This window comes from Propithecus coquereli, unplaced genomic scaffold (assembly GCF_000956105.1).
Source record: "Propithecus coquereli isolate 6110/MARCELLA unplaced genomic scaffold, Pcoq_1.0 Scaffold686, whole genome shotgun sequence".
Classification (NCBI taxonomy): Eukaryota; Metazoa; Chordata; class Mammalia; order Primates; family Indriidae; genus Propithecus; species Propithecus coquereli.
The window spans coordinates 298,065-307,953 of record NW_012152907.1 but is presented as its reverse complement, the minus strand read 5'-3'; the positions used below and the strand labels follow the sequence as shown (position 1 = coordinate 307,953).

General features: G+C 50.6%; 1 protein-coding gene across 1 annotated transcript in view; it reads right to left on the bottom strand.

The window, feature by feature from the left end:
• Window positions 1-2,607: 2,607 nt before the first annotated feature.
• The window catches only part of ZNF74 (zinc finger protein 74), an 11,950-nt gene continuing 4,668 nt past the window's right edge, over window positions 2,608-9,889 (bottom strand). Inside the window, exons 3-5 of the mRNA XM_012660872.1 lie at window positions 8,402-8,528; window positions 7,797-7,892; window positions 2,608-4,705 (exon numbers count right to left, since the gene is read on the bottom strand). Of these exons, the coding sequence (XP_012516326.1) occupies window positions 3,054-4,705; window positions 7,797-7,892; window positions 8,402-8,528 (1,875 nt within the window). The 3' untranslated portion in view covers window positions 2,608-3,053. The remainder of the gene's footprint in view (window positions 4,706-7,796; window positions 7,893-8,401; window positions 8,529-9,889) is intronic.

Here is a 9,889-nt window from a genome sequence, read left to right as displayed (position 1 = left end):
AGACAAAAGACAGGAATAGACAATTCATATGGAGAGAAAAACAGTCAACAAACAGGTACAAATACGTTTTTTTTTTTTTTTTTTTTTGAGACAGAGTCTCACTGTGTTGCCTGGGCTAGAGTGTCGTGGCGTCAGCCTAGCTCACAGCAACCTCAAACTCCTGGGCTCAAGCGATCCTCCTGCCTCAGCCTCCCGAGTAGCTGGGACTACAGGCATGCGCCACCATGCCCGGCTAATTTTTTCTATATATTTTTAGTTGTCCAATTAATTTCTTTCTAATTTTAGTAGAGATGGGGTCTCGTTCTTGCTCAGGCTGGTTTCGAACTCCTGAGCTCAAACAATCTGCCTCGGCCTCCCAGAGAGCTAGGATTACAGGCGTGAGCCACTGTGCCTGGCAGACAAATACGTTCTTAATGCATCAAAATGGCAAATATAAAAAGTGAGGTGGAAAGACCCAGTGCGGGCCAGGGTGTGGGGACGCAGGCTCAGGAGAGCCGGTGGGAGATGGCACCTGGGCCGGCCATACTGGATGGACTCCATCGAGAAACATCAGCGACCTTGCAACATTCCAAACCTTCACCCAGCAACTGCACTTCTCAGAATTTATTCTGAGGAATTAACCAAAGACAGAGACAGGGGTTTATGTTCAAGAATTATTTATAAGTATAAATACTTTTGTTGTTCAACAATAAAGAAACATAAATCATGCTACAACTATAGGATAGAAAATAATGTAGCCATCAATATTGTTTTTGAAAGATATTTTATAGCATGGAAAATGCTTATAATAAAATGTTAAATGGAAAAGGGTAAAAATAATATGTAGAATATAAATCTAGTTTTCTTTTAAAAGAAAAAGCATATTATATGTGCAGAGAAAAAAAGCTGGAAGGAAATACATCTAAACGTTACTATACTGATTCCCAGGTAATGCACCATGAACTCATACTGAGGGTCATTTGTATTCTTATAATTTTGTGATTTTCCCCCATTTCTTTGATATACATATATTACTCATATAATCAGGGGGAAAGTTGTTTATATGTAAATAAAAGAAAAACATCAAGAGTCCAATGGAAAGAGGGACAAAGCACATATTCAAATATTTTTCAAGAAGAAAAACCAACAATAAAAATACATCCAATATTTAACCTCATTACTTATCAAAAGTACAAGGTAAAATAATAAGATGTCACTTTCAGCTCATTAAGTTAAAAGCATTCCAGGGCACAGCATCCAGGGCCCAGGAAAATATTTTAATTTTAATTTTTTTAAACTAGGAAGAAAACTGAATATTATAACAATGAATCAAACCTAGATTGCAGGCTGGGCATGGTGGCTCATGCCTGTAATCCTAGCACTTTGGGAGCCCAAGACCTGAGCCCAGGGCAATAGCAAGACCCCATCTCTACAAAAAATAGAAACATTAGCCAGGCGTGGTGGCTCCTGTAGTCCTGGCTACTCAGGAGGCTGAGGCAGGAGGATCACTTGACCCTGGGAGTTTGGGGCTATAGTGAGCTATGATGTCACCCTGCATGCTACCTGAGCAACAGAGCGAGACCCTATCTCAAAACAAACAAAAATCTAGATTATATTTTTCTTTTACCAACGCAGCTATAAAGGGTCCCACGACTGTCATGATATGGCTTTGAGATGTGCTATGAGAGGCCAGCACCTAGACACTCCTGAGGAAAGCAACCGGGCAACACACACCAAGGATCACAAACATGTTGTCACCCAGCACTGAGCAAAGGTCATCCAGACACCCAACTTCCAACAGTCCTGTCTCCAGGAGATGGACCAGCAGGGGACTTTCCTGCCTGATCAATATCGGTGATTGATTTCTTAGTAATGAAACACACTACAAAAATATACCAAAATAATTCCTGAAGATGTTCATTTCCTTTATCTTAAAATTTTCACTTCTAGAAATCTAAGAAAACACCAGCGAAGTATAATGCAAAAAGATGCTCAGTGAAGAATTAGTTATGACAGTGAAAACACAGAAATAACTTCTCTATCCAACAAAAGAGATCCTAATGGACCAGACAGAACATAGTGCCTCCATTTAGAATTATAACTTCAAGGACAGTTCAGTTACTTAAAAAAAAAAATTCTGCTATACAGCTAAGAGGGAAAAAAAGATGAAAAATGATAGATACACTATGTTTAATGTAAAACTCTTAATATGAACAAAGCAGAAGGTAATGCATCAAAGTGCAAAATGCAGTTTTATTAAGCATTATGAGCATCTTATTTGTCTTAAGTCCACATTTTCTGAAGTGTGGCTGTTTTGCCTTCGTATTTTAAAAAGCACCAAAAGCATTTCATCAGCTACAGTACTCCATACAAATGTGAAGTATTACCACTGAGAGGGCAGCTTATTCTTGCTTTGGACTGAGTAGAAGAGACATTCACTCCAGTTTAAGTCTGTCTTCCTATCTCTGGAGAGCGTGGGCATGGAGAGGGTCACCTCTTCTGGGGTTTGTACAAGGGCCCCAGGTGGGCTGGCCATGGAGCCCACCCGACTGTGCTGTCAGTAATGGACGGCTCTAGAGTAGAGCTATGTACACGAGATAAGTCCAGGAAATTCGCTTTTTTCCAAATGCCCACCATCCAAGATTATTCTCCCCTCCAGAAATATAACAGTGTTCACTGGGAAGTAATACTGCTCCTGATTCTTCTACTTTATTATACTTATTCTGAACATTCCAGTTTACAGAGGAAATTCCAGCTAGAAACCATGCCCCTCTGAGGACACAATAGTTGACACACCTTCTTTTTATCTGTAGGAACGATCTGTTTCCTTGGCGATGACTTCCAGACCCAACAAGGAAAACAGGTGACAGGGCTTCCTGAAATGGCCCTAAGGCTCTCCTCTTGAAGCATATCCCTTGCAGGGAGGTGACTGACTCTAACTAAAGGAGGTGTCGCGGCATGTCCGCCTGACCAGGCGATAAGGCAAGGCTCATGCTTCTGGACGAACAAGTGGCCTGGACCGGTGCAGCTGGGAAGGAACGCAGTTGGGCCTCTCCGAAAGTGGCTGCACCAAGTTAGTTGCGAGGTTTGCTCCCCAGGGGGAAACTCCTGCTGGCTGGGGGCGGAACCACGCACAAGAGCTTGGCCACATCCAGTGCGTTCATCGGGTCCACGTCCCGGTCCTCTGAGTCCCCTGCGCCCAGCAGACTGCCAGGCACATAGTACGTGCTCAGCAGGTGTTTGTTGAACTGGATGGCAAAAGGCTTCTCCCGGCTGTGCAGCCTCTGGTGCTCCAGGAGGTGCGAGCTCCAGCTGAACCTCTCACCGCACTCGCCGCACTTGAGCGCTTTCTCTCCGGAGTGAATCTTCTGGTGTTTGATGAGACAGTGGTTCTGGCTGAAGGCCTTGCCGCACTCGCTGCACTTGTAGGGCTTCTCGCCCGTGTGGATGCGCTGGTGCACGATGAGGGACGAGTGGCAGCTGAAGGCCTTCCAGCATCTGCTGCAGTCGAAGGGCTTCTCGCCGGTGTGGACGCGCTGGTGCACGATGAGGTAGGAGTGCGAGCTGAAGGCCTTGCCACACTCGTTGCACTTGAAGGGCTTCTCGCCGCTGTGGATGCGCCGGTGCACGATGAGGTAGGCGTGGCAGCTGAAGGCCTTGCCGCAGTCGGCGCACTCGAAGGGCTTCTCGCCCGTGTGCGTCCTCTGGTGCAGCGTGAGGCGCGAGCGGTTGTTGAAGGCCTTCTCGCACTCGCCGCACTTGAACGGCTTGTCCCCGTTGTGGATCTTCTCGTGCACGGTGAGGGACGAGTGGCAGGTGAAGGCCTTGCCGCAGGCGCCGCACTTGTAGGGCTTCTCGCCCGTGTGGATGCGGTGGTGGCGCGTGAGGTGCGTGCGCTGGTTGAAGGCCTTGCCGCACTCGCCACACTTGTAGGGTTTCTCGCCCGTGTGCACGCGCAGGTGCATGTTGAGCAGCGAGCTGCAGCTGAAGGCCTTGTCGCAGGCGCTGCACTTGTAGGGCCGCTCGCCCGTGTGGATGCGCTGGTGCACGTTGAGGGACGAGTGGCAGCTGAAGGCCTTGCCGCACTCGCCGCAGAAGAAGGGCTTCTCGCCCGTGTGGCTGCGCCGGTGCTCCAGCAGGTTGGTGCTCCACGTGAAGGCCTTGCCGCACTCGGTGCACTTGTAGGCCTTCTCCCGGCCGTGCCAGCGCCGGTGCAGCGTGAGCGACGAGCTCTGGCGGAAGGCCTTTCCGCACTCGCCGCACGCTAACGGGCCCTCTCCGGCGCCTGCTGCCCGCCTGGGTGCGCGGGGGAACTTACCCGGCTCCCTGGACTCGAAAGGGTTTTCCCTGGCCCACGTCCTGGCCGGGGCTTCGGTTCCGTCCTCAGGGGACTGTACGTCCTTGCTGCGTCTGTCGGGACAGTGGCCTCCTGGGGGCATGCTCTGCTGGGCGGACAGGGCGCACCTGAGCGGGAGGTTCTCCTCAGACTCCCCGAGTCCTGGCTCCGCAGAGACGTCCCTGGGGGTGGCAGATGCTGGCTGCCAGCGCACAGCAGGGCTCGGCCGCAGAGCACCCGCCTGGCTCTCCCATGCCCACGCGTCGCCCAGGCTGGCGCCGTGAAGGCCGGGCCTCGGCACTCGCCCCACAGCCGGCTCCCGGGATGGTTCTTCTTTGTAAACGTCCTGCCGTTGGGAGGACTCCTCCGTCTCAGGCCCGTGCGCCCATTCTGTAAGAAATGGAAAATGCAGTTTTCTGAGTAGGTGGAAGCATGGCCCTGGAATTCAGTTTCGTTTTTGGTTTTGGAGGTTTTTTTTTGAGATACTGTCTCACTCTGTCACCCAGGCTGGAGTGCAGTGGCTCGATCATAGCTCACCACAGTCTTGAGCTCCTGGGCTCAAGCTTGTCCTCCTGCCTCAGCCTCCGGAGTAGCTGAGACTACAGGTGTGCATCACCATGCCAGGCTAATTCTTTTAATTTTTGTAGAGATGGGGTCTCAATATGTTGCCTAGGCTCATCTTGAACTCCTGTCCTCCCAGAGTGTGGGATTACAGGCATAGCCACTGCGCCGGGCCGGGGATTCAGATATGAGAGCCAACCTGGAGACCCAGATAAGCTCAGAAAAGAGCAGCAGCCAATGGAGACAAAAAGCTCAGAGGCACGAAGGCAGAGAGAAAAAGGACAGCGTCCAGGATGAGATGGGTAAGCGACACAGAAAGGGAAGGGGAGGAGGAAATGGGAAGGAGCCACCAGAGAGTGCAAAGACCAGAGAGGCGGAAGAGCCCAGGGGGTCCAAAATGAGCAGCTCCAAACGAGTACTCGAGTACCCAGGGTGGGGCTGAGAAAGGGGCAAGCTCAGGGACTGGTGACCAGGATCCATTCATTCGTGGGAACACTGACGATGGACTGCTGCCTGTCAATGCCATGTCGGGTGCTTCGCATAAACACAGGGTAAATGCAAGTCTAAAAAAATAAATTAGAAATCTTCCCTGGAGCCAAAAGGGAAAAAGGACCCCACAGACACGCATCAGCGTCCTCTTCAGAACACTGGGAATTTTACATGCTTTCTCTGTCTCACAGGCCTCAGATCTTTTCAGGAGCTCAATAAGCCTCGTGCCAGCTCTGCATCCTGATGTCTTCCTCGGAGCCCCTGCAAAATGGGGACGCAGAGCAGGGGGGTGCATCCTGCCTGCTTCTGTGGGAGTCTAGTCCAAGATGTACCTCTGCCCGGTGCACCGGGATAGAGCTTCCTGGCTCTGTAAAGGGAGTTGGTTTCTTTCTGTGCCCTACACAGCATCTGGTTAAATACTTATTCAAAAAGAAGGTTTTCTGGGCTGGCAGGAGATTTTACTTCTAATTCTATCTTCTCTAACAGCTTTGAGGACTGCAGACTAGCATAACGGAGAGAGGTACACGGTGGCACTGCGTGGGGCCCCAACCTGTCCGAAGTGGCTGGGCACGGGTGAATGGCCCTGGCAGGACAGACAGCAGGTAGCTAGGCGGAGGGGGAACAATGTGTGCAGAAGCTCAGACGTGACAGTAAGATGAGGATGAGACGTGCAGAGGGGGAAGACTGAGAGTGGCCCTGGCAAGGTGGACGGGTGCTGGGACACGAGGCACCTGACCCAGAGGGTGCTATGAGAACAGTGCATCTTAAAAATGGCTCTCGTGGCGTATAAGGAGGGTGGAGCAAGCTGGTCATCAGGAGACCAGTTAAGGAGATCCTCTAAAACATCTAGGTGAGAAATGGCAATCTCAGATTGGTGCCAAGGCCATGAGAATAACATGGGGCAGCAGATTCAAGAAATATTTAGGAGCTAACGTTGATTGTGCTCCTTGCTGTTGACTGAAGGTGGCAGGAGGGGGACGGAGGAGAGAGCGAGCAGGCCAAGCCCGGGTGGATGGTGGAAGCTTTTAGAAAAGCAGGGATGGGAAGAGGAAGGGCCAGTTCTGAGTCTGGTTTCAGACACGTGAGCAGAGGCCCCCACAATGGTTAGTGACACAGGGCTGCAGCGACGCCAATGCAAGCAGGCGGTGGAGAGTCCACCGAGGCGCACTGAGCAGGGAGAGAAGGGGCTGAGGCCGGAAAAAAGTAGTTTTGGCCGCAGGAAGGGCTGATGCAGCGATAGGGCATGTCCACGTAACTCCAGACACCGTGCAGTCAGCGAAGGGCACGTGCTGGTGCTCACCACGGCAGGGCGAGTGCAGAGAGCGAGAGTCCAAAGCGCACGCTGCAATTCCAGGGGCATGTGTGGTTTTTAAAAAATGCCTATCCATACACAGGGGAGCAGCTGTGAGGAAATACAGAGAAATGAAACAGGCTATAGCTGAGCAGAAAGATTTGGGAGATTTCAAAATTTTTCTGTATTATTCTAATTTTCAGTATAAACATATATTAACCAAACAAAAACATTAATTTTTTTAAAAACTCTGTTCTCTTTTGACAAAGAGAACAGAGACAGCAGCAGAGGCTGGGGTGAGAAGGAAAGTACAGGAAGTTGGGGCTATGGCTGCCATTACGGGGTGGGGGGGGAGGCGAGCCTGGGTCGGGGTGCGGGGAGTTAGGACTGTGGAGGGGCCGCCTCACCCTCCCCCCAGCCACCCTGGCACCGTACATGGATGGTCCTGTGGCTCTGTGTTTAACTGCACTGCGGCAGCCTTTCCCACAAAACGGTATGTGTTTCATGCTTCCCAGATACCCAACACGCTCAGCGGTCACTGTCCACTAAATTAAGCTGAAATTATATAATTCACTTATTCATTAAATGACTCAGAAAGAAGTCTATGGCAAAAAAACGTCAGAGAAGAAAAACAGACCACCTTCTGCCTAGGACCCGTCCCTGGCCTCTTTCACTTGGGAAGGCCAGCACCTTGGCTGTGGCCCAGTGGACATAGCTGACCCTGACCTGACCCTGGCCTGACCAGTGCCACCTCCCACTGTCTCCTTACAGCTCCTGTCCCTTCTTCTCAGTGAGCGGAGCCTCAATTCCAACCCCACACACACTTCCCGCCCCCCAGCAAATGCCACTTGTTAAATATCTCCACCCACGCGGTGCTCTTCCTGTGTCCCCCACCCCCACCAGCAGGCAGGCATCTGGGCTGGCTCTGTTCACTGCTATCTTCCCAGGACAGATCCTACACATAGTCGGTGCTCAATACATGCTGGAGGGAGGGAGGCGGGAGGGTCTAGCAGGGCCCCTGGGAAGGTGGAGGGAGCCAGGGCAGTGGGAACGTGGAAGGAAAACCAGGGCCATGTGAGGAGGTGAGGAGGGGGCACCGCAGGCAGGGCCAGCACCCTTCCACCTGTGTCGCCCGCTCACCTGGACGAGACCCTCCAGGGCCTTCCCTCTGCACCTGCCACGGCTCCTCGCCTCGTTCCAGATGGGAGATCACATCTGGCTTGTGGACTGGAGGCCCTGCTCGTGGGAGAAAGCAGTGGGGCTGGGTGTGCCGAGGCGCTCCAGGCCTAGCCAGCCTTATGGGACGTCTCATGAACAACGGAGGGCATGTGAAGCGTACACCACTGCCTGGCAACAGGAAGCCCCCTGGGCCCTAGAGTGGTGAGGGGCTTCAGAAGTGGAACCCAAATTATAAATGCTCTGAAGATGCTACACGTGAGGACACCCTCCCTTCATTGCACGAGGACAGCTGCAGGGCAGGCTGGGCTCTAGTCCTCCCTCCTCTCCCTGCCCCCAACTCTGGGACCAGGGATGATTCCCAGTGAGGGTGCCACCAGCTACCATGCTGCCCACTGGGGACTTCTGGCATGGCAGAGGCCCCTGGCCATGAGTGCTTGGAGGCAAAGGCCATGTTTCCCACGTCATGACACTTCTGGAACCAGGGCTGGTGCTTAAGGGACCCTTGGTAATATCTACCACGTGGGAGAAGCTGAGAGCAGACGCCCAGCCTCCAGGGAGCCCCTTACCGAGAGCAAGGAGGTTCTGGTAGTTCTCCAACATCACATCCCGGTACAGGGCCCTCTGCGGGGAGTCCAGCTGACCCCACTCCTCCTGGGTGAAATCCACAGCCACATCCTTGAAAGTCACTGATTCCTGAAATGACATGTACATTCTCACTCACCCAGGACAGGAATGACTCTGTTTCCATGGTTCCCAGGGAACTACAGATTGATTAAGGACCTTATGAGTAAAGGGTAACCCTCAGTTGACCTTCTCTCAAGCATAGAAGGTTGTGCTGTAGGCACTGGCCATGGCTGAGTTGGGGACCAGGGGCAGGGAGCGGGGCTGGGAATCAGCACGCATGCCCCCAGCCAGCCTTCTGGACCGGAAAAGTGAGTCTGAATGGACAGTGCTGGGCCCTGGCAACTGGAGGTGGGGCTCGTGGCTGCTGCACTATGCACCACGTCCTGGGTGAGATGCTATGCTTTCCTGGGTCAAGAATTTCTAACTTAAAAAACTTGAAAGAATACTACAAAATACCCAGCAACTCTATTCAGAACTCACTATTGGAAAAGGAGACAACTCAACTAGAAACCATTATTATACTCCAAGGAAGGAAACCTTGTATGTATCAGCAAGTTCTGTGCCCCAAGGGACTAAGAGTCCACTTGGAGTCCTCATCTGACTGCTTTCCACTCCTTCCTGCTTCATACCTCCCTGCTCCCCCCAGGCCTGGTATCCCAGCTGCCACCCAACCCCAGGCTTGCTTTGATCCTTGAAAAGACCAAACTAATGCCAAGTAATTTCACTGCATCCCAGAAACATTTAAGGAATTCCAAAAACCCACTTAACAAAGTAAAATTCACAATGTCCAGCAACCAATCAAATAACTAAAAGGAAAAAAATGTTAATGAAATCAGAGGAATTAAGAATATACTAGAATAGTATTTGTTTACCTCAAAAGAAGGCATTAAGGGAGGAACAGAGAAACAAAAAAGACACAAGACATAGAAAACAAATAGCAAAATGGGAGATGTAAATCTAACCATATTAATAATTACATTAAAAGTGAATGGTCTAAACACTCTAATTAAAGGGTGGAGATTGTCAACCTGAATAAAAAAGCAAGACTCAACTATTTGCCGGCTACAGAAACCCACTTTAAATACAAAGATAACCAGAGGTTAAAAGTAAAAGTATTGAAAAAGATATACCCTGCAAACACTAATCAAAAGAAAGCTGAAGTAGCTGTATTAACAAAGTTAATTTCAGAGAAATATTCATATCATCAGACATAAAGAGAGATATTACATAATGACAAAAGGGTTAATTCTTAAAGAGCTTATAACAATCCTAAATATAGATGTACCAACTAATAGAGCTTCAAAATACATAAGCAAAAACTGACAGAACAGCCCGGGCGTGGTGGCTCACGCCTGTAATCCTAGCTCTCTGGGAGGCCGAGGCGGGCGGATTATTTGAGCTCAGGAGTTCGAGACCAGCCTGAGCAAGAG